The sequence below is a fragment of the Uloborus diversus genome, chromosome 4 (assembly GCF_026930045.1).
Source record: "Uloborus diversus isolate 005 chromosome 4, Udiv.v.3.1, whole genome shotgun sequence".
Classification (NCBI taxonomy): domain Eukaryota; kingdom Metazoa; phylum Arthropoda; class Arachnida; order Araneae; family Uloboridae; genus Uloborus; species Uloborus diversus.
The window spans coordinates 140,317,312-140,343,077 of NC_072734.1; the positions used below are offsets into that span (position 1 = coordinate 140,317,312).

Below are 25,766 nucleotides of genomic sequence, written 5' to 3' on the forward strand. Positions count from 1 at the left end.
GCGGATCTACATTTTTAACGATCCGGCACATCACTGATATATAGATGATTACTTTCTAATTTTTTTGCCAATGACATAAAGAGACAAATGCAACATCATATGAGTAATGAATACTACACAAGTATATCATAATTACGAGAAACCTCTTCTTCAGTTGAAAAAGGAAGTGAGATGATAAAATAAGCTATTTTTGTTTTTTACTCAATTTTGTTGTACTGATGGTGTTTTTTGTAATTTTAAAGTGGCATTGAACTAATTGCAAAACTATATCTTGTCAGCAAACTGTAAGATAATTTAATACACCTGTACAAACATCAAAGTTTTATTTGCTACCTTAAATCCGCATGTGTTATTTTAATTGTTTAAAATAAATAAAAATACTGTAATTAAAGGCTGAAAAACCATGGTAAATAGTGAATAGGAAAAAGAAGAATATTTGTTTATGATCATATTACAATCTCAGCAAAATTTTAAAATTAATTGTCTAATTACTTATTGATTTTTTTAAATTACTGGTTGTGCTACATTGGTTTTTAATGCTCTTATTGTTATTTTAAGTCAGCAATAGTCAATCTGATTCTTACTGCCCACTATTGAAGATTGATTTTAAGCTTTTGTAGTGTGGTATAAAAGGTTTGCCTATGCTGAAACTTTTATGTGAATTGGAATCAAATCAGCATTATTTTTTTTTATTATTGTAAAAAAGGTTTGCGTTTGAAATATTGCTAACTAGTCCTTGAAAAAGCTCATTTTATCCTTGAAACGTCGCTGAATACTTATTAAGAAGAATTTCCAATTTTGTAAAGTGCCATGTTGAATATCTTTGCCAAACAGTAATTATAAATCTTCAGAAGTTAAAAGAAGTTAAATTCTTGCTGCATTTAGTCAACTTCTTAGTAATTTTGTATCAAATGATTAGTTGGCCCAAAGCCTGTTGCGGGTCGTCACATTTATATTCTTTCATACTGTATAAAACTGTCCAATGGTTTGAATTTGGAATGTTGACTTTTATCTGAAAATTAAAAGCTTACTGAAAGTTTTAAATTTTTCATTTTGTTACAGCTTTTGAGACATGGAAAAAGAAAATGGAAATATCATCTGGTTATGCATATATCCGCAGGATCTCAGAAAAGAAGTTACAAAAAGGCGAAGCTAAAACTCATTTCATTTGTCATCGATCAGGTATACACAAATCTGAATCCAAAGGTGTTAGGAAACAGAAAGAAATGGGATCCAACAAGATAGGAAGCACTTGCCCTTCTACCATGGAAGTATCAAGATCACTCTCTGATGGGAAAGTACATGTTATATTTTGGAAAACTCATATTGGGCATGATGCTGAGATTGAGAGGACTCCTGTTCTCAAAAAGTTTCGTCCAAGAAATTCAGGTAAATCATTGACATCATTGACGTTTTTATGAGCGAGAAGAAAAACAACTTACTGGTAGAAACTTCAAAAAGAGAGCTATTTTTAAATGGTTGGAATGTCAAATTGTCAGGATTGAAGTTATTTGTACATGGTGTGTCCCCGTTTAATCTGTAAGACCTTTAATTTTGCAATCATTAGTCCTAGATTAATCCTAGACTACCAATCGCAAAAAATGGTCAAAATGAGATGCAGAGTTAAGATATTAAAACTTTGAAGAAAAAAGAGGGTAACAAACATGAAATCTAACTTTCTATACAGCCTCTAGATCCTTACAAGTATATGTAGGGGAACATATTTATTGAAAAATAATACTAATAAAAAATAAAATTAAAATAAATGTATATAATAAAGGAGTAAATATATTTGCAACCAAAATTTAAGGATATATTGGAGTTCAAAATTCTAGCTCACAGAGCAGGGACTGTGTAGGAGATAAATTTGAAATGTGTTGCCATTTTAAAAGATGACATGATGTTGGAGCAAAAAAATTAAATATTTACTTTTTTCATTGCTGTTGAAAATTGAATGCAAATGTTATGTTATTATAAACTACAAAATCTCATGCCTTCTGAAAAAAAGACTGTGCAGGGGCACACATATAATTTTGCACCCTTGTTAGCTGCTATATTTCTATCCAAAATATGTAATAAGCACTAGTGTAAAATGGTTTAAGTCATAAAATTCTGTATTTCATAGCTTGGGGAATATTGGTAGTACTAATGTCAATTTGTTTGTTTTCAAATTGTTTTTCATGCTTGTGATTTCCCTAAATACAATGTTGGGAATCTACGGACAATATTTAAAATTAGATTTAAAATTTTTGTCGCAATTTTTTTTTTCTTTTCAAACTTTTATATCAGAAATTTCTTAACTTTGCATCTTGTTTTGACCATTTTTGCAATTGGAATTACGTATTTAGGACCATCGGTTGAGAAAATAGGCTTGCAAGTTAGACAGGGACAAGCCGTGTATTCTAAGTTCCCTGTAGATGCTTTAAAGTCTGTTGTTTATTTCCCATATACAGTCACGATACCTGGAAGTTCGATAACTCGAATATTTGTTCATTTTTATCAAGTCCCCACCCATTTGTCTTTAATTCCATGCTAATTATTCTCAATATCTCGAAGTTATACGTCCTTTAACTTGAAGGTTTTTCAAAGATGACTCGAAATTTATTTCGAAAGAATGGAAAAAAAAAGAAACAAGCGACTATGAGAGAAAATTTAATCCACCTTCACTTGCAATTCCTGCACGAAAAAATTCCTGCACCTCTTCTAAAGCAAAAAGGGCACCTGTTGAGCCAATGTACGACAAAGGAGTTACACATGTGGAAATGAGTTAGCTTGTTTTCTTTTGTTGTACTGTACTGTTTACATCAGGGACTTGATATATTGCTGGACTAGGAATTGGCTTTTAAGCTGTCATGTCAACTGATTGTACCGTTACTCAAAGGTCGACCGAAGTTAAGTTGCATTCCTCTTCATTCTTTAGTTCGATCATAAGCTTAATTCCTGAGAGACAGAGTGAGTTTTCTTTACTATTTAAGGATGTCTAAGCAAGTACTCTGTCAGCAATATTAAAAGAAAAACTTCTAAAGCGGTAGAATCCATGAATCCGAATTTGAAAGGAATGAAGATGTGCACCTTTCCTGAAGTAAAATCAGTATTCAAGTGGTTCCAGCAGTAACGAAAGCAAAACCATGCTTTTGATTTTTTTTCTCTCAATATTTTTGATTAAACTGCTCATATTGTGCTTAAAAACTTTTAAAACTATAATTTTGTCTGTTATATGTATATATTTAAATATTCAATGGTTTTTAATATTAAAATGTCAAAAACCGAAACTTGCAAAAAGTCGGAACTTCCGATAAATTGAAGTTTTTCGTTGGTCCCTTTAGATTCGACTTATCGCAAATTCACTGTATATTGTTCCATTGTTATTCTGTATGTATCATTAAAAACTAAAACTTTTCCATTGCTGAATAATTTAAAGCCAGCTTCATTCTTCAATTCCGTATTCAGAATTACTGTTTAATGTTCCTTCCAATCTAATTCGCAGTTTAATTTTTTGAATTGATATATTTTTTATTGAAATTATTTGATTTGAAAAAATAGATCCTTAGCGTATGGCCAAAGTATGACAGTTCATAAAATCTGCTTTAAAAAAAATGGAATTCTCAAAAACTTTGGTTAGAAAACCTGAATTGTTTCTATTATAACTTGCACCCAATCTAATATTATTAAAAGTTGTGGTATGTATAAAACATGTCTATTTATATCACTACTCTTGGTGAACAATAGGGAGCTGATAATTAAACCAAATAACGTTGGATTCGTAATTTTTTAGGCAACTTGTTTGATTGAGTTGCATAATTATATGCTTCAAAGCGAAGATATTATCTAAAAACAATTTTTCTCTTGCTTTGTTCTTTTTCAGAAATTAACTGGTAGTTCGTTTTTTCTTTCGACTTTTTCGCTTTTCCCTTCATTCGTTTTTAAGGCCATATCGCTGACACACTGCCTATTTCTAGCAGGAGAAGAAAACATAATAGGACCTGTATTTTAAATGATTTTGAATTGCCTCATCTCTTCCGTTTGAGGAAAATTAAAGGCATTCACAGAACTTGGAATGGCTCCAAGGAAATTGGGTTAAGTTAGATGCATACCACTCTGAAAATTAATGGACTCCCCATTAATTATTGCAACACCACAGGCAGTAAGGAAGGGACAAAGCCGCGCCATAAATTTATGTTCTGCACAATAATTACTGTACCGCCACAGGAAAGGTGAGGCTAAGCCCCCAAAGAACACTGCCTTTGGCGGTGTACACCAGCTCACCACAGGAATTTCATGAGCCACCCTAGTGGCAAATAATAATTAACACTTGAACTGTATTCAGGAGCAGTTTTATAAAAAGTGAAGCTCTTTTGCTTCTCTAGATAACTGCTATGTAAGTAACCAAAATCGTATTTTGTTTTCTTAATCTGAACTAGTTTTGATTTGATTTTATGTTTTTAAAATTGTTGTAATCTCTTCAGCTGGTGTGAACTTCTTATTTTGTTTAACAGCAAACATCAAGGTTGATTTGCTTGAAACCAAACTAATGTGGTTGAAGTTAAAAGTTTTGATTAAAACTCTGATGTAAATCTATTGAAATAAGAAATTAATGTTTAATGTCATTTTTAAACCCTAAGCAGTGTGCAAGATAAATTACTTTTGTGCAAATTAAACTTCACAGAGATCAATGATTTTATGATACACATTTTCTGTTTTAACTCTACTGTTTCAAAGTCTCAAGGTAAACTTCAGTCTGAACTTAATAACTGTGTTTTTAAGTACTACCAGTACATGCAAATAATATTTTTATTTATGCATTGTAAAGGTTTTTTGTGTAAGAGGTTGTGTCTAGACATTCATGATGCTTTCATAGATTAAAAATTCAATATTTATAACAAAAATTTTACATGTACAGTAGAACCTTGGTGAGCCGAGCTAATTGGGACCGCTGGTGCCTCAGATGTTGGGAATCTCGGTTAGTAAAAACTTGGTATAAAAGCACGTCAGATCGCAAATTTTTAAAACGTATTAGGGAAAATACAATAGAATATTTTTAAAGGATAAAAATGAACAAGTAAAAATAATGTTTTACAGTTAAAAAGCTAAACAAGCAAAATAACCTGTAGTAAGTTTTAAAACGTCAATTGATTTTTTTACAATGCAAATTTAAATTTTCACAGATGCCTTTAAAACGAGCTGATGTGTGCATCAAATGACTTCCTTTTACTCCAATTTAATGTCATTTCCTCATTATTGGCCATTTTAATGTGATTCAATTGTTTACCCTCTAAATATCATCAATAGTGGACAAATCAAAACCAAATTTTAAAAAAAAAGAAAAAAAAATCGCCAAATTTGTCGCCAACCTGGCGACAAATTTGGTGCCCAAAAGACTGGTGATATATCGCCAAGTCTCCGACAAATTATAACACAACTTGAGTTTACATCGAAATTCACATCTTTTCCCCCCAAAAAGGGGCAAAAGACCCCCTTAGGAACATCCGAATGCAACCAAAAGAGAAGGTGCACAACTAGACCCCACTAGGAGTCTGCATACCAAATTTCAACTTTCTAGGACATACCGTTTTTGAGTTATGTGAGATACATACACACGTACGGACGTCACGAGAAAATTCGTTGTAATTAACTAGGGGGTCGTCAAAATGGATATTTCGGGTGTCTGTATGTTCCTAGGCATATATTCACGTGTGATCGGGTCGAAAAAAAACTCAACATTCATTCGGGGGTGAGAAATATGGAAATTAAGGCCGATTTTTGAGTGAAAATCTTTTCGCGAATACAATACTTCCTTTTTTGTAAAAGGAAGTAAAAACAAAATTTCCAGAAAATGTTTTTATTTTTAAATTGAAAATTCATCATTTTATCAAATTTACATTATTGTTGTTAAGTCTGTTAGCATTCTTTGCAAAAGTCCCAAATTTCTGGCACACCTGCTCTAAAGGGTTTTTCTGATGTTTCTTATAAGTTAGTTTTTGAGGCAGAACAGCAGGCAGCATTTGCAGAGAAATAAAACACCTTGTCCTTTTAAGGGCTTACGTATTTAGACCAAAAAAAAAAAAAGACTTCATTATCTGCTCAGTTAACAGAAACCTTGGTTAATTGAAGCTCTCATAATCAAGGTTTTACTGTATATATACACAGGGGTCTGACCAGAGGAAATTTGGGTCCGTTACCGGACCCTTCACAAAATCCTGATCAAGTTCAACCAAAACGGACCCTTCACAAAATTCTGATTAACAGAAACGGATCTTTCACAAATTGTTTATTGAAAGAGCGAATCTCAAATCAAAATAATGCAGTATATTTCCATGTATAAAAACGATAATGTTTGGAACCTTTTTTAAAGTTAAATTAGAGAGATCAACTTATACAAAATTTGCCAATTTTGCAAAAGGAAAAAAAAAAAAAACCTGGCACTCTTGTGATGCTTCTGAAAACGATAAATAACTACTACGGCCAAATAAATATAACGCTTGTTCTTGATTTCTTTGAAAGAAGTTAATAGCTGAAAGTCAGTTTGGTTTATAATTTTGCTTTTTTGTGCTATGCAGTGGTGTTGTTGTAAACTTCTCTGAGAAAAAGCATTAACCTTCTTCAGATAGGGTTACCTACTTCAAACTTATCACCACTTAGCATCTTTGCATCTGGTGGTTTAACTGTTATTTTGGGAGAAAGTTATATGGGTTTGATTTTTCGATGCTTAAAAGGATAATTAACTTTTAACAAATTCTTTTATTTACCTTTTTTTTCTTTAGATGAGCATTTTGAAAAACGCAATCTTTTTACATCCGATATGAGAATCATGTTTTATTCTTTTTTCAAGCTAACTTCTCTTTATTAGAATGTAAATGAATGAAAAGTCTCTTTATTTTCGTACAAACGCTTATTTCAAGTTTTAAAAGTGAAATTCTATTTTCTTTTGTGAATCACAAATTAAAATGCTGAATCAATGGTTTATTTATTTATTTATTTATTTTGCTTCATCTGTGTCCAGATATTAATGATATGTTTAACATAGGACTCTAAAATGCAATTCTGAAGTAATTTTATTAAAAGTATTTATTTTACAAGCCGTTTTTATACTTTTGATGCCTTCACTTTGAGGATTGCGATCCCTTTGCATCCGCTATGGGAATCTGATTTTTCGAATTTTCGATGTTTAGCATGCTTTGTTAAGAGATAAACAAATGATTTTTTTTTTTTTTTTGTAAACATCACGGAGTTTATAAGTTTTAAACGAAATTCTGTGCTCTTCAACAGTGTCTTGGGTCAAAAAGTTAAATGCTGAACCCCTGCCTGAATTTCTTTGCTCCAAATATTTTAAATACTATACATATAACATTTCTAGAAAATTTAACATAATTTAGAATGGTAAATATATATTGATACTTGAGGAGTGCCCATCTCCCAGAGAGTGATTCCGCCTCCTCCCCAGAGTACTTGAAAAACACTCAAGAATAAAATTCTCAACAGAAAAGAAGAAAACACTCAACTTTAAGTATCAATGATGCAGTTTGCGCCAACTCAAAATTCTTAAATTTCGTTTTTACAAAAAAAAAAAAAAAATCTTTTTTTGCAGAATTATTTGATTTTTCACAAAAAAAACGGACCTTGTGAAAAATCCTGACAGACCCCTGATATATATATATATATATATATATATATATATATATATATATATATATATATATATATATATATATATATATATATATATATATATATATATATATATATATACATACAAGGTTGCATTAGGATTTCTTTATTGATGCCAGAGTTTTAGGAAGTTCTAGGAGAGCTCTTAGGAAGCTCTTAAGAGTTCTAGGAACTTCTTGCACTGTTGAACTGTGTCATTGCCCCCAATCTAATGGTTTGGGGTGGGATATGTGCTAGCGGGATACTTGTTTTTTGTTGATCAGGGTATAAAATTGGTCAAGAAACATATCGCAATATCGCAAATGCATTTTGGAAGATGTTGGCTTACCTTGGTCACAAAAGTTCTTAGGCAACAAAAGAAGGACCTTTCAACAGGATTCCACACCTGCACACAGAGCTAAAGACACATTTTCAGGACTTCGTTGGAGATCAAGAATGGCCACTGTACTTCACAGATTTTAACTCAAGTCTCTTTGATCCATCATGGAGACAAGGGTATGTACTAAACATCATAAAACTTTGGCATCCCAAAAGAAATCCTTATGCAAAGCATAGGATAAAATATCAGTAAGTGAGTTGTAGCCCAGTGCTGAAAATTTTGTGACACATTTAAAGCTCTGTATTAATCCTAAAGGTAGCCACTTTGAAAATTAGTAAATATATTAGACGAAATAATGTATTCATATTCATATTGAAATTTGGTTGTAATGTTTTCATTAGCATTAAAGTTATGGTGTATTATGTATGTTTAAGTTATTTCTTGTCACCCTGAAATACACATGAAAATGTATGATTCTCAAACTAACTGCTGATTTTAGTACTATAATTTATTGCTGACATAAATGCATAAAGGGGAGTTTTTCCTCCCTTCCATTTAGAGTTTTCGTCTGGCTGGAGACATTAATCACAATCAGGTTGTTTTCATTTAAAGAGCTATCCAATTGCCTCTTCTCCCATCCAGTCTGTGAGTTGTATCCCTGTTTTGTATTGAAAACATGAGGCAATAAATTTTTCTCACAGAACCGTAGAAGAAGTGTTTACCACACTTTTCATGCATTTTTGCACTTGGCCCTTGCTCGGCTTCTGACCAAAAAACTCAAATACCTTCACTAATTCCTTACAAACCTCCTTTAGATTCTTCCAAACTATGTTGTGTTTAAAAAGTTTAACTCTTGTAATGCTTCCATTTGTTATTTCAAAGGGTTCTTGTCATTTCAGATTCCATTACATACCCTGTGTGTGTTGTTATACCTGCTGCTGGTACTGGAGAACGAATGGGCTTGAGTACCCCTAAGCAATATATTCCTCTACATGGGAAACCTCTTATATGTTACACTGTTGAAGCATTTATCAGGTAATATGTTTTATATATATATGTAGTAGACTCCGCTCAATGTGATCACTTTGGGACGCTTGATGTTATTGGTAGCAATAACTGATTGATGATAAGCAAATCAAGAAATCAGGTGACTTTGCCAATTTAAGATGTATGTTACAGAGTATCAAAACAAAATTATTAAACTCATATTTATGTGTTGAGTATTTGCATTAAAGTATAAAAAATATGCATAATTTAAAAAAAACATTGATTGTTAATTTTCTGCAATTTTGCAGAAGATCATTTGTAAATTTCTCGTAATAATTTTTTAAAAGTGGAGTTGTACATCATGTTTTGAAACTTTCAATGCATTCCTCATTTTAGCGTTTGTAGGTGGTGGCTCAACATCAAGGCATTCTTCTTCGGACTTATCAGCTTCATCACCCATCTGTTTTCCTATAACAATCCAGCAAACGTCTGATTTTGTTAATATGGAAGCTAAAGTGATATTTCGATCAATTTCTAGCCATGACTTGAGCTCTTGAAAGATGTCCTGTCTGAAGGATTTTCTATCTTTTTAAAATTTCCTGTTCATCTTATTTGCAAAAAATCTAGAGTAGGCAAATCAGTTTCTGATCGTTTCAGCAGAAATCCAATCCCTAATTCAAAAACTGGTAACGTTAACGATCACATAAAGTGATAGTTTTATCATTCAAATGAATAGAAAAAATGAGTAATAAGTGATTTTAATTACAATCTGCGATTGATAACTTAAGCTGCTATCTCATTAAGCGGAGACTACTCTATTACTATTCTACAAAAATTTGTGATTTTATACTCAAAATCTGATGTGATCTGGACACTACATTACTTTCTAGTGTGATAATTAAATAATATATGCTTTTAATATTTTGACTGTCAACTTTTAGATAATTTGTAGTAGGCGAAATTGCCTGACAGTATTGACTACAAGTTATCTGATAGTTGCTGGACTTGCCATTTGTGTTCAAATTCAAATATATTTGTTGTATGAGTTTTAAATAGAGATGATTGGTTCTGAGAGAAGATAGTAAGAACTAAAAATTTGCTGACAGATGCAAATGTGTAAAGACAGGAAACTATTGTCTTTACAAAAAATTTATCACTCAAAATTTACATAAATTTCTTTTTAATTGCCTCTAAACGAATGTTAACTTAATTTTTTCTCGATATCTATACGCATTTATGTGTGCAAGGCAACCAAAACATAACTAACCTCTCAATGTGTTTTTATTATTTACTGTACGTATTCAATAAGTTTTACAGCAGCAGAAGATTCAATTTTTAGATTTTAATAAAAATCAAATTTTGTGCTACTAAAATGAAAAACTTAAAAACATAAATGAAGCACCTGGGATTAAGCAGAACCTCAAACTTTAGACTCGGATTTTCGAGACTCTGCTGTACTTTCTTTACTTTGTTAAACAAGCATTTTGAATGAACTTCACTGTATATTTCAATAGCTTTGTGCAAATGTATAAATTGGCTAGTCAAAGTTTATTTTTTTGCCTTGGCATTTAACAAAATAATAAGCAGTTTCAATCACTCTAGTTGGTTTTAGGCATTGTTTAGTTGACAGTAGTGTAGGTGAAGAGCAGCGATTTTGCAACTGTTTTCAATTAATTATGTTTCATGTGAATTTAACGCAGCATTTTTTCTAACAACATAAATTCCTCCGTTTTTGCATTATATTAAATCAGTTAGCATTGTCTTAAAAAGTGGTTTCATTAGTTTTGAAAAATTTCATAACCAAATAAATGTGTGTAACATATATTATCTTTTGTAGGATTTCTTTTGTTAAGAAAGTTGTAGTTGTCGCATCATCTGAATACTTAGATGCAATGCTGCAAATTTTAAGTCAGATGTGTGCTTTAAAAGAAGAAAAACTGATGGTTACAGAAGGAGCTGAGTCTCGCCATCAGTCAATTGATTCTGGATTAAAAGCCTTGCAAAATTGTTGTAAGAACTTGAGCATTTTATTATGATTCTTATTTTGTAGCATGTTGTTTTTTAAATCTGCTTTATTACATAAATTGTCAATATGAACCACCTTTTTTTCCTGATTTTGATTCCTAAGAAATTTATTTTGAGGAGTGGGGGGAACCTTGATTAAGTAGTCATGTTGGAATTATTTGTATTCCCCTCCCCCTTTTTCTTTTGTTCAGAATTTTGGAAAAGTTTCACTGCAAAAATTTCTGTGTTTTTATATTGAGCAGGGGTCTGTCCAGGATTTTTAACAGGGTCCCATTTTTGGAAATAAAAAAAAAAAAAAAGGGGGGGGGGGGAATCAAATCTTTGTGAAATTTCAAGATGTAAACCAAAACTTATCCATCAATATAGATTATATTTCTGGTTTGCGTACTCATTTATTAAAAAATTAGTCCATTAAAGGTCCGATTTGGTCAATCAAAATTTTGTGAAGGGTCCTTTTTAACTAATTAGAATTTTGTGAAGAATCCTTTTTAACTAATTAGATTTTTGTGAAGGGTCCTTAAAAGGACCTACATTTCCTCTGGCCAGACCCTTGGTGAGGAATGAACCTCAAGTATCTTTTTGGCCATCTCAGAGAAGAAACAGTAAGGAATTTTTAAAGTGCTTGTTGGTGTAAAATGATTATGTTCTGGAAAAAAAAAAGTATTTAAGGCAATTATTCTTTTCCTTTTGTAAAAAATCTTGCAATTAATTACTTTATGTTTTATATTCTTCAAATTCTAGTTATATACTTTCACAGTCAGAGATATGACATTGATCTACAATGTTAAAACATCTGTGTCAGTAACATATTGACCAAAACCAATTTTTTAAATTACTGATAAGTAAAGTAAGAAAAACAAAGTTAAAAAAAGCACAAATTTGCCAATTACGACAGACACGTGTTTCGGCGTTACAGGGAATGCCTTTTTCAATGCAAAAAGTAATGAGCTTATGGATGAAAAGACATCCAACTGCTTTTTTAAAAGTTGTTTTTCTTACTTTACTGTTCAGCACAAAGGTATTTATTTATCTTACTGATAAGTGTTTTTTCTTTTTTATCTTCCACAGTAAATGGAAAAATAATTTCCAACTGCAAGTACTTAGGTTAACTTTATATTCCAACCAAGAATTTGTTACTCAAATGATATAGCAAGTTTTAGCTAAAGAAGCGTGTTTAATATTTTATACATAATTAAAAATTAGCTATAATGTCAAAGAAAGTGAATGAAGAAAAGGTACTTACCAATAGCTCATGCTTTTCCTGAGGGATCCATCTTTAAACCATCAAGTAATCACAAACCAGAGGTCAATCTTAATGTAAATTCCATGCACTCAAGAACTGCATTCAAGGCCTATTTGACAATACTCTCTACAACTTTTCCTAAATTTTGGAACATTTGTCAAATGACAAGATAGCATCTCTGGCTGTTTTCCTTGATATGGAAATGGCCTTTGATAGAGTCCCCCACAGCTACTTTTGGGCCCTTGGTAACAGAAGCATTGACGAAACTTCTGCTGTAGGCAGGTAAATGGTAGTATCTGCAGGAATGAGTTTTCGAGATATTTGAAGAAAGGTATGAGGGATTCAATACTAACAATAGGAAAATGTTGAAGTTGAATATTTTTTTCATGCCTTTTTTTTTCAGCGGGGGCCAGTTGATCAAGCTCGTACAGTAAAACTAACGTACAATTAATGTCAAAAATGCAAAAAAAAAAAAAAAAAAAAAAATTGCAGTTACTGCCTTTTATCTGCTCATGGCAGTATTATTAATTGGCTGAAAAATATGTTGTCTTTTAGGCATGTAAGTGCTTCTGTTTCTGGTGAAACTGTAACTGTTCTCGCCAATCCTAGATGTCTACAGGGTGGTATTCTCTCACCTATTCTTTGGTATCCAGCCGTTGATTTTCTTCTGGAAGGCATCACTACTTCTGCCCTTTCTTGCATCAGTTATGCTGATGATGTCACTGTTGTGGCCAGAGGAAAGTTTATCAACACTGTTTCCTCCATTTTATCATAGAAATAAAATGTGTGGAGAGAGTAGAGACGTACTGAGTACTCGGTAACTACTCGGTACTCGACCTACTCGGCCAATATGCCGAGTACTCGGTACTCGGCCAAATTTTGATCAGATACTCGGCCAATACCGAGTAGTTGCAAAAAATTGAATACATTAAAATTTACAAAAAAGCTCAAGCATATATAATTTTCTGCAACCATTTACAATTCAAATTTAAATTTTGAGAATAATGAAGTATGAAATACTTCAATGGAATAAATCTTGGTTCGAATGTCTCGAAAGTTAATAAAACTTTTTTGTTAAAAATTGTGCAAATATGGAATTTTTGCTACAAACTAAAATTAGTTATAAGATATATAAAAATACCTTAGCTTTAAAAATAAAAGGAAATAAAACAACGTTAGAAGCACAGTGCAGGATCACTGCAGACACGTGTTTTGGTGTTACGAGGAATATCTTTTTCAATGCACAAAATGTGAGCTCGTTGATTTAAAGGCATCCGGCAAAAGTCGAATTTTTTGTCGTATGACTTTACATTCTTTAGTTCACATGTTATGCACTGAAAAGACAATCCTTGTAACACAGAAAAACGTGTCTGCAGTGTTCCTGCACATTTGTTTTTTTGCTTTTAAAAATTATTTATGTTTAGCAAACTAGACCTATAATGAATAAATTTGTATAATTTGTTTTAATTCCAACTTGATAAGTCATACCTTTTATTTATTCATGTTTAGTTTAAAAAATATTATTTTTGCAAAATTTTGTAGTTAAATTTCAGCAGGAATTTAGTTTAAAAACTATTATATGGACAAGGAGGTCTATACTACTATTTCAATAAGTTCAAAATTCATCGGTGTGTGTCGGTGGTCCTTCTTTCTACATAATTGGTACTGGGAAACTCGGCCGAGTAGTGAAAGGCCGAGTTACTCGGTAACTCGGTACTCGGCCGAGTAGTAAAAGGCCGAGTACTCGGTACTCGGCTACTCGGCCAAAGTGCTACTCGGTACATCTCTAGGAGAGAGAGAGATGGAGTCTGTCTGAGGGCCTCTGTTTAAATCCTTATAAAACCACTATGGTTGCTTTCATCCATAAGAGAGCAATTCTGGTGTGTGGTATTAAGTTCTTTGGTCAAACTCTTACTTGTTCTGTGGAGGTTAAGTACTTTGGGGTTGACTTCGATTTCAAGTTGAACTGGAAAAAAAAAATTACTTACATTCTGGCTAAGGCTAGTAAAATCTTTTGATTTAGTAAGAGAGTTATTGAGAGAACCTGGGGCTCAGTCCCAAGGATGTCCATGATGTCCATGGGTGCAAGACCTTCCATCTCAGGACGGATTTCCGTCTTGGACAAAATTTCCGAGACGGAGGTCGAGACGGAAAGAAATTTGATGACTTTCCTTCACTTTTTACTCAAAAAAGAAAAATCGAGTGTTTGAAAAATATGCTTTAATTACTGTGCCGTTCCATAACCACCAATTTACATCGACATTCCCTCGATTTTCCGACATGGACTTGTTTTGTTTGGAATGTGCTTTTGAAGGAGTAGCTTTTATTAGACTTGCGCAGTTTGACTTTTCTTAGGTTGCTCTGTTATTTCCAACTGCAGACCGCGGAGTTGCTCGCTAATCTCCCAGATTTTTCGAATTAATCGTCTCATTTGAAAATTTAGCCTTTTCTCTTGCATTTTTGATCGTCCTTTCGTTTTTTCTTCAGTCGCATTTTTTTTGCTAACTTTATACGCATTAATGAAAATTATGTGCGCTCTTGAAATGTCTTATAGTTGAATCTGAACCACCGATTGAGAGTGATTGCTGACGGGATGAAATGTTTACGCCAAAGCAATGGGCGTCCACATCCCAGGTAAAATGGAAACTATCAGGGATTTCGAAGATTTTAGTCAAAATGGGAATTTTGGAAAGAATCGGCGGGAAATTTCAAGCTGGTTTGAAACACCAATGGGCAACTGTACCTGCATTTTTAACATGTTTCTGGTAAAATATTCTAAAACTTGAGGAATCACTAAATTCTACTGTCTTTCAATCTAACACTCGCTAGAATGGAAATATGAGGGAGTGGGAAGAGAGAGAGAGCGTGAAGGTAAACGGGGGGGAGGGGGGAATAACGGCAGCACGATTTTGCGAAAAAACGCTGCTCTTGCAATAAGTAAGGGTAAGTCCGCAAATTAACCGACGATACTGTGATCTTAAAACGTTTATATTTTGGACAATCTAGGGGGGGGGGGGAGGGGGTTCTCAAGGGCTTTAGAATAAAATATCGATAAACTGAATTGAAAGCCATTTTTGAAGCTGGGAGTGGTTCGGGATTTCTCCTTTGCAAACTATTAAAAATTAAGTCAAATGATTAGACTGTTTTAATGATGTATAAGTGGGGAGGAGGAGGTTAAAAAAAAAAAAATCGGAAACTGAAGTCCTAAAAACACTAATTTAGGCAATCATTGGTGAATTTATGAGATGGTTTTGGTATTCTAATCTGAAAATGTTTTGTAGCTGATGTATTAAAAACAATTTGAGGCTATACTTAAATGACTTAAGGAAGTTGAGTCTACACTTAAATGACTTAAGGAAGTTGAATCTACACTTAAATGACTTAATGGAATCGAGGAGGGCATTGAAAATTTCTCCATGCTGAAGTCGTGCAATGCTATTTTGGCTATTTTTGAGTGAGTTAAGAGTTAGGGAATTCGGGGGTCTTTCTTGAAACATTTTCGAAATTGAAAAATTAAAACTTTGGGTTGTCTTTGGTGATGTGGGGAGGGGAGTTGCTTTTCAATGGAAAAATAAATCTTAAACACAAACTTACACTGCTTTCAGTAAACACAAGGGGAGAGGTGGAAAAGGGGTGTATTCTGCCGCCCAGCCCGAAATGTTTTGGTTTCTGAAATTTTAAGAGCTCTGTTTTGGGCTATCTTTGGAGGACTTAAGAAGGAACGGAGTATTAGGAAGCTTGTTTCAAAAAGTTTCAGAAATTACAGTTTTAAAACTTTCAGACGGTCATAAGTCATGTATATAGGTAAGGGGGGTACTGTTCCTAGAAACTGAAGTCTTAAAAACTCAAATTTAGGATATATGTGGTGAACTCAGAGGAAGTGGTTTCGGAGTTCTCTTACGAAACTTTTTCGAAGCTGAAATATATTTAAGTGCCTTAAGATTGATGGGATTCGACGGCCCTCCCTGGGGTGAAGATTCAGTTCTCCTATTGCTTTTTTTAAATTAATGAATATTGGAAAGTGTACTTCGTTTAAAAAATATATCTACTTCACTGAAGCGGTTTTTTTATTGCTAATTTCACCACCTGCTATCTTATAAAAGAATTCTTTTTAAAATGAAGACTGTGGGGGAATGGTGCCAGTTCATTATCATTAGTCGCCCATACCTTTTCCTCTCCTTTTCTTCTTTTCTGGTTTGATGGCGGTACCATAGGTAGACGATCAGAACTGATTTATATTGCAAAAGTGAAAATCTTATGTCCCAAACAATGTTATTGCTGCAATAAAAATGTTTACGATCGTAAAAAAACTAATGGCGGTAAGTGCCAAACGCTTTTACCCCTAACATTATTCAACATTGTCTAAAATTGCGTTTTTGTAACTTTAATTTCGAAATATTGCCGGAGGAGAGTTCCTGAACTTCATCCCTTCGATAATGCATTCAAAAAGCGTATAACATGTTGTGAAAGATAGAGTACAATTTCATTTTTAAAACCTCAATTTCGGGGAGAGCCCGCAGCGCCCCCCCTCTTCTTTCTCTAATATTTTTGAAGTTTTCCCAATATTGTGAATTTGGGACCAACAGTTAGAAAAGAATGTCAGAGTCACAACCTCTCCTTTCCCTGAACTTTACCAAAATGGCCTACTATTGCATTTTTTGGACTTCAATTTTAAAAAAGTTCTGGGGGAGAGCCCAGACACCCCTCCCCCATTATTGGCGACTGTTAGGTTTTTGGAATTACGATATCAAAACGCTTAAATATTATCATTTAAACTAGGTTCATGTTGTTAGAAAAGTTAAAATCTTTAAATACAAATCAAACCAAGATTCCAAAACTGACATAATTAAAATCTACAACATTTATACATAAATGTTTTCCTTAAGCTCGCATGCTTGGGGGGGGGGGGGGGGGCTAAAAATATTTTCCGTCTTGGACACATCACCAAACTTGCACCCATGATGATGTCTAAAAGATGGTCATTTGTCCTATCAAATTATTATCCCCTACAGTTCCATTGTCTGGTACTCTAGAGCCATGCTCCCTCTATATCACTCACAACCTGTGCGATTGAGATGTTTTCTGCCTGATTTGAGCACCTCGGTCATTATTTCCTCAAACTGTGGGAGATTCATGACATTCATATTAGATGTTTGCTGAATTTTGCTTCTGCCACTTCATCTTTTTAAGATTTCTGTTTGTTGATTAGTACAATAGACTTCTGGTCGCTTAGCTCAGTAAGGTAGAGCCTCTCTTTCTTTAATTTCATTTCATTTCAAGGCATCGCTGGGTTTTAATAACTTCTTCTGGTGACTTTGTTGTTATATCAATTGTCACTGTTCTCTATTAGAGGCTATTGTTTCAAGAGACTTGGCTCTCTTTATTTTAAAACTATTTTTTTTTTATTATTTTAAATAATTGTCAATAAATTTTACCTATTTCTAAATTGCGTCAAAAAATATGAAATCCCTTTATTTAATCAAAATTATCATTGATGACAGTTTGTTTAAATGAAGCAATCTCATTTCCCATAGTTTTTTATTCCATCCTCTGCTTTAAATTAATTTTACAATTTACTTTTTCTGTGTGTACAATTTTCAAAAACGGTAAATAAAATGGGCTTTGAACAGAGGGTTCATATCACAAGACAATCAAATCACATTTTTGCAAAGTCTGCTACAGCCAAAATCTGATTTTAGCAAAGAATTAAGCTATTCCCAACTCAAATTGCATAGGGACAATGTCAACATTCGTAATATCTGTATAAAGGGATTTTGTTACATTGAAATGATTTTGTTGATCTTTTAGACTTTATTAAAATGGGAATCAAATGTATTTTTTTTTTAAATGCCTTAAAAATATGGGTGATGCCCAGTTCTGAATTTTGAATGCTAGTTTGTTTTTTCTCACGTCAGAAGTTTTGTTTTAAGTTTTACTTCGCATTTGACTTTTGTCTTTTTTGAATGTCTTTTCTGTACTTAATTATTATGTAGTCTAAAAGTTATATTTTTGCTTAAATTTCAGACTATTATCTTATTTAGCATACTAATTACTCTTTTCACATTTAAGTAAGGCACTAAACATCCTTTCCTCTCTTAAAATTTAGTCCATACTGTCAAGTTTTTTTTTTCAGAAGGAATAAGTGCTTATATTCCTGTATAGTATTAATATATCATGTTATAAGTAGCTAAAAAGTTTATTATTTTTATTTTAGGTGATGTTCTGCCTGAAATTGTTGTAATTCATGATGGTGTCAGGCCATTCTTTTCAGAAGATATCATATGTGATGTGGTTTTAGCTGCAAAAAAGCATGGTGTCAGTTAATTAAATATAATGAGTATATTTATTTGTCATATATTTTTTCTTTTTTTTAAAATTATAATTTCTGAATTTTTCATTCATCATTTGATTTGCTATTAAGCATTCAAATGGTCTTAAGTACATTTTATATGAATAAATTTTGTTCTTTGCTACCTTGCGTATTTGACATTTTATAGGGTTTAAAATCTAAATTTTGTTTTCAACTCTGGCTACTGAAAAAAAAAAAAGTCTCTGAGTCAGTTGTTTTGCTATGATATTGTATGGGAAAATAACAAAACCATCTTATATAATTAAAAACTGAGCGTATCTGTCTATGCTTGTACCTATGTATCTATGTTGTCATCTATGTCCAAGTTTCCTCTCTCAAACGACAGTGAACTGACCATCAAACCAGGCATCGATGGATTCGTAATCTTTCCATCTTTATGTTTGGCTATTTAACATGATCCTCCGATAATAATTAGCGGATACATCAATTAAAAGCTATTAGTAATGACACTTGGATTTCGACAAAAAATCCCTATTTTTCGAAGTCTTTCCTCCATTCAAATTATTATTCAGTGTTTCATCTCAACTTTTTGCAACAATGCTTTTATTAAAATTTATAGCGTGAAGAAAGTCATTGAGACAAAAAAATCTGTTGCCATTTTTTGTCTCCAATATGAGCAAATAAAATTCTGGGTTTTGTTTTAAAGGCTTCTCCTGTTATCGGGGGGATTTAAAACGTTTACTGCTTGGTTATTTTTCTGAAATCTGCGGCAAAATTTTACAATTTTTTTGTTTTTTATTCAAGCCTAATTGTTGGACACGCGTCACTTGACAGAACTTTTATTTTCTAGGTGGACTGTACAAAGCCGGGCAACGTAGCTAGTAAATATATATTTTTTGTGAAGTTAATGAATAATTTTTGACAAAAATGCAACCAATCTGTCACATAGCTAAAAGCGAGAGGTTTAGAGTCAAATTCTCACTAAAATACTTAGAAATTAAGCCATGCTCACTTGAATTAATTATTTCAGAAAGGGCATAAGTCACATTTTTTCAAAATTGAGTTAGCTGTGGTTTTCCCGTGTTTGTATGTTGAAAAATCGACTAGTGTAGCAGGGAAGTCAATCCTTGCTCAAAAAAGCACTTTATTTAGGAGTCACATTTTTTGTTTAGTGCAGAAAGGGCATAAGGCCCGGACTTATGCCCTTTCTGCACTAAACGCGAATGAAGGAATAGTAAGACGCAATGTGAGTACAAGGCTAGATCATAGAAGAACTATGTTTTTGGCGTAATGAATTAAAAACCAAACTCCTTTGATCTAGCATAATTACGGTAATTGTAGGTTCGTCAGTTTGGTTGTTTATTGGGGATTCAAAATCAAAGAATTAGAATGAAATTCTCTAATTTATCAGGGATTTTATTAACATCACTCTAGGAATTGTAAAAAAACTGTATATACTTCCAGTGAGATACACACTGGTTGAAATAAGAATAGCGCTGCAGGAGACTTTTCTAGAAATAACACTGAAGAAATTTAACGAAATTGCTGATGACTTTCTTCTGGGAGGACATTCCTATGTCCTTTGTGACTGGAATTTTGGGACAGTAAAACGAATGTTAAACAGATATGACAGATTATTACCATGCGAAATCCAATCTCGTATAAGTGAAATCCTGAAATTTCATCAAGATTCCCGTCAAATCTGTTGAAAACAATGAAATCTGTAACTGCTAAAACAGGTGCCCTTCATTTTTTAAGAAGTCTTATCACCCAAATTGAGATTTTGGAAAAAGATTCTACTGGGAGAAAAATGTTTTCAATTATCAACATTCATGATGTTTAAATATTCGATAGAACATAAAAGAAATGGTTTCAGGCTAGCTATTTTAGAGACGACTTTCAAGAGCATATTGCAAAGTAATGCTTGTCGGCTGAACTACCTTTGCCAATATTGAGTATATTTTCATAGTGTAGGAAGAAATAACTGATATCAAAATGATTATTCAGTGCAATTTTGAACATATACTAATATGTACATGGAACTTGGTACACAAAACTAGACAAGAGAAGGATAGAAATAGAAGATTTCTATGGAGGATGTATTTGATGAATATGAATATAATTTTATACACATGTGTGTAAAACTTTTGCTTTTTTTCTCAGTTTGTTAGTTTTTATATTTTTTTAGTTTTTTTCACCAGACTTTATTATTTCACAAAAACAAGACGAGAGAAAGAGGGAAATACAAGATGTATTTTCTTAAGATAATGGATTTATAAACACAGACTTCACTAATAATTTTTGTCACTTTGTTATATTATTTTTTATTATCATAAAACAGTTTGAAACAAATTTGTTTCCCTTGATTTACATTTTCATCACTCTAAACTAGCCTTTCAGGATATTTATTGCAGGAAGAGCATAAATCCAAATTAAAAAAACATTTTAAATTCATTTCATTGACAAAAGGAAGAGTAATTTAAGGCGAGGTAATGACCCTACTTGTGGCTAGATTAGTCATAAATTTTTTTGTAGAATTTAGTTCATTTCTGAATGAAATAATCATTTTTTATTGATTCCCAAGAAGTTGCAGTAGTGGGACTTACTCCCTTTCTGAAATGATCGATTCACTTATGCTTTCTTAAAAACTGCAGTTGTGATTTTGTCCTGGAAAGCATGCAGATTGCCATATTTGTTTTTTTCAGTTCACTTTTCAGTGATGAATGATTTGTTTTCTGTGTATTCATAATTTTTCATGAGTCTAGCCTCAATATTCATATTTGAAATCTATGTAATAACAAGAGTAGTTGTGCAACTCTTTTTTTTTTTTTGTCAAGGGTTTTTAGGAGAAATGTAGATAGGCTAGTTGTAAGACACTTAACTTTTGTACTTTTAAGAAAAGAAGGGGGAAGAAAAGAATACATAACAATCTTATGTATGCAGACCCTGATAATATAGATGAACAAGGGTTCACAAAAAGTTTTCAAAAGTTGCCATTTTGTTTTTACTATTTTCTTTACTCTACTTTTTTTTGTAGCATTTTTTGATTTTGCTACTTGTGTGGGAATAGCTTCTGTCACATATGAAACTGTGACATGGAGATGACATTAAAAAATATATTCATAATGTTTTAGCTGCTGCTGTTTTCATAGTGGCACTTTACTTGCATTGGAACTTAAAGGTTTTGCTTTTGGGCAGTATTAGATGGCAGGTGCGCAGTGGGGTTTTTGGTTTCTTTTTGCTGAAAAGTTAACGATAGCATTTGAGTTCACAGAGAGTTTTAAATTTTTATCTAGGTTTGATCTTATGTTACTTTTTGGCAGTTTTCTAGATTTTTGAACTCTGGGGCAACAATTACCCCAATTAGTTAAAAATTAAACTAAGAAATGTAAAAGTCGATTAATATTGATTAAATGTTTACATTTATGTGTTTGGAATTAATTACAAAGAATTTGTAATCAATTGTGAAAGTACATGATTATGTTTACAATTTTGACAATAATGGACTTAAATGACTTAAAAAAATTAGCCTATTATCGTGTTGACTACGATTACAGAGTAGCAATTACAGTTGTGATGACAGTTACTAAATGGAACTATTAAAGTTGAAAAAAAAAAAGACTTTTTCTTTTGTATTTTAATTTAAATTTTAGATTTTGAACATGTGTGGCAAAAAAATATTATCTAACATACTATTTGAAATTAATTTTTATTGTAGATTTCTTTTCCTCATAGTTCATATGCTATGTTCCAATAGCATATATCTATTAGAATTTGCTCTATTTAGGTCTAAGTAGGGTATCTTTAACTTTAACTGCTCATTTTTTAAAAAATAATATAGGTGTTTTAATATTGTATGAAGTGTATTTATAATGAAAAATTTGAATTGATAATTCAAAAGTTTAATTACTTATTTATTTTGTAATTTCAATATTTTTAGGCAGCTGGTGTGATGTGCCCTTTGGTTTCAACTGTGATAGCTGCTGATGAAGAAGGCTTTTTAGAATGTTCATTAGATAGGAATAAATTTAAAGCTAGTGAAATGCCACAGGCATTTCAGTTTGACATTTTAACTAAAGCATACTCAGAAGTAAGTATCTTTTTCCTTCTTAGTTTGGTTTTTGATTTTTTTTCTCCTCCCTACTGTAAAATGTATATGTTGCATTTTTTAAGTGATTGTTGAAATATTCTGTGCAGAGATGAATCTGTTTTGAAGTTTCTGAAAAATTGGATATTTAGTGATTTGCTGGTTGAAAAAAAAGTTTAGAAATTCTGTCATGAACATCTACCAATAAAAAAAGAATGAGGTTGCAAACATTGAGAATTAATACTAATGGAGGGAGCTACAGCAAATGTCTCAGTGAAATAAGCTTGGGACCCAATGTTTCCCAGGTCAGATGACTTGTTTGGCTAGGAAGTTGTTGTGTTTTGGCATGCAATCGCTCTTTTGGCATTTAATATTTTTCAGACGACGCGGCGGCGCTTATTATGAAGTCGAGGCTACAAATCAGAGCAACTCTGACTCCAACTCCTTTACCGCATAATAATAAATAAATAAATAAATAACGAATACAAATACAGTCCTATCATTCAAACTCCCTCTCCCCACTTCTTTCCGGATTTTAAAATATAATGTAATTGCATTTTTCATGTATTTTGATGTTTATTCCCTGAAATGACGGGCATGTACAAATAGTTGAAAGTGTTCTGTTATTGACTGAAAATTTATGGATTCATATGTATTGTTATCAATGTTTTGAAATGATTTCATACGCAGGAATACTAGTATTTAAATTGAAACATATAAATAGCAAATCTTTATTCTTGCGTATCTGCTGTTCACAGGAGCTTGGCGAGAAGATACTCGCCAACAAAGCAAATGTACACGAAATGCTTAAGAGCCGTTAAAATAACTACTAGATAAGTAAAAAGTGCTTTTATGAAACTAAAATGTTATTTGCACTCAATATATACAATGTTTTATAAGTTTTATAGATAAAATAAGTAGAAAAATTTAAAAATTATAGGCAACTGTGGAATATGTACTCGTTGAATGCATATAAATGTTATTTTTTCTTTATTTAGAAGTAAAAAACATTCGTACATGCTAGGGAAAAGTTACTGGACCTCCTGGTGTGGTGGCTTTTTCCTCACAGTTTACAATGCTAGAATACTGCACTATTACTATAAATCTAATTTTTCCCGTCTACAGTTAAAGGTTGTTCATGGCTTCAGCTAATGAAAACTTCTTCAGCGGTTACGGTCAACTCGAAATTGCTCCCCAGGTACTGTTGCCGTATCAGGATAGTAGGGTTGCACTCTCTCCATCTATTCCTTCTCAATGGTTGCAAGGAGCAAAAAATAGGGAATATATATATTTATATTAAGTCAAAGTCTTAAAATTACTGTAGACAAATTACACTCATACACATATACACAACAAGAGCCACTAACAAGACTACATTTTATGAGATTCAAGATTTAATGAAGAAATGGAGTCCTTTGTTTGGCCAAACATATCAATGCTTTAAATAAATGTAGAAAATTGAAGGCTAATTTAAAATAAAGGAAGAAAAACACACACAGCATCACATATTATTCTGTAAAATTTTAATGGCCAGGTTATTGCATAACTCGGAAGAGACAGCATTAATTAAAACTTGACCATATGGTTGTACTCCAAAGCAGTGGCACACACAGGAATTTTTCAAAGGGGGGGGGGGGGGAGTTGTCTAGGACCCAAGGTCCACCATTCTCATATCTTACTCCAAAAGAAGGGAAGAGAAAAAATAAATTATATTTTTTTCATTTATTAAATCTGAAACTACCATTACCCTTGCTCAGAATTATTTTATGTGCTACATACATAGGATTATAGTCGATCAAAAAACTGAAGGGCTATAGGAGGGGTCTGGACCCCCTGGACCCTCCCCTTGTGTGCACCACTGCTCCAAAGTCATTACAAAATGATGTTTGTTCACAATTTTGAAAGGGGGTCTATATAAAATAGGTTTTTTTTTTGTAGTTTGTTGAGTGCTAACAATTATGAGTTGAACTCATGGGCACCCCTTTACTGAATGAAACTCCACATTTTGCCAAAGTGTCAGGCAAAATTTGCCGAATAATGAAATTTTTGAGAATTTAATAGTCAAAACTAGAGATGCACCGAATGCTGAGCGTTTAGTTAAAGTTCTAACCAAATAATCTGCCGAATATTGAATGTTTGGTTAAACCTTTTTAACTGTAATGATTGTATTTTGATTTTATGGCAATATCAAATAAAAAATGTTCATCTACTTTGTCTCTTTTGTGAAATGTAAATTAAATCCTAATAAACATCCTAAATTTATCTACATTAAGTATAATCATTTATTGAAAATAAATAAAAAATAATATAAACTAAAGCAGAAGCAAATTAATATAGTAAATGGGTAAGTTGGTTTATGTTTTTTTGCAATTCTACAGATTTTGATAAATTTCTTAATCTATGATTTGATAACTTATAATCATGGTAACATGTTATATTACTGGCCAAATGTATTGCAAGTTTGAGAAATCAATCTTTTTTTTTTAAAGAAAAGCCACCAACCATATTATTTTTGAAATTAAACTAATGTTTTTTTTGTAGAAAAAATAGTAATAGCAATGCAAATGTAGAAAGAATAAAAGGAAACAATAAATTAAGTTTGGCACCTTGAAATAGAAATAGGAATGCTCCAAAACCTCATGAATTCCATGCCTGAAAAAGCGACTACCATTATCAAATGAGAGGCGGCCTAAAAGCATAATGTTCTTCTATTCAGTTTCACTCATTATTTTTTCTGCTCAGTGTAACTTGAAATTGTATCTTTATTTCACTTTTTTTGAAGAGAGCCAAACTGGATTCCAATTTTGATAACCTTAGCATTTTTTAAATATATTTTTAATGAAATTAAATAACTATTTGTGTTCAGAAACTTAATCATAGCTTATCTTTAAACTGTTTTAGCATAGAAAAGTATCAGTTGAAATGGAAAAAAAATATTTTTGGGAATCTAATGCTTGAAAAAATGTTAGGCATCTCAAACTTGCAGTTCTTTTGCCCAGCACTGTATTTTATAAATAAAGAATCTTGCATTTATGAAAGCCCAAGTTGCTTAAAATGTCATTACATTTTATTCAAGTAATTTTCTGCTACTTTAGTCCCCTTAGAAATTGAATAATTGATAATGGTAGTT

General features: G+C 32.2%; 1 protein-coding gene across 3 annotated transcripts in view; it reads left to right on the forward strand.

The window, feature by feature from the left end:
• The window catches only part of LOC129220376 (D-ribitol-5-phosphate cytidylyltransferase-like), a 55,932-nt gene that overhangs the window by 12,316 nt on the left and 17,850 nt on the right, over positions 1-25,766 (forward strand). For all 3 annotated transcript variants that reach the window (XM_054854784.1, XM_054854783.1, XM_054854785.1), the window contains 5 exons: positions 1,063-1,389; positions 8,884-9,019; positions 10,809-10,981; positions 18,454-18,554; positions 22,490-22,639. In XM_054854784.1, coding sequence (XP_054710759.1) covers positions 1,063-1,389; positions 8,884-9,019; positions 10,809-10,981; positions 18,454-18,554; positions 22,490-22,639 — 887 coding nt within the window. The remainder of the gene's footprint in view (positions 1-1,062; positions 1,390-8,883; positions 9,020-10,808; positions 10,982-18,453; positions 18,555-22,489; positions 22,640-25,766) is intronic.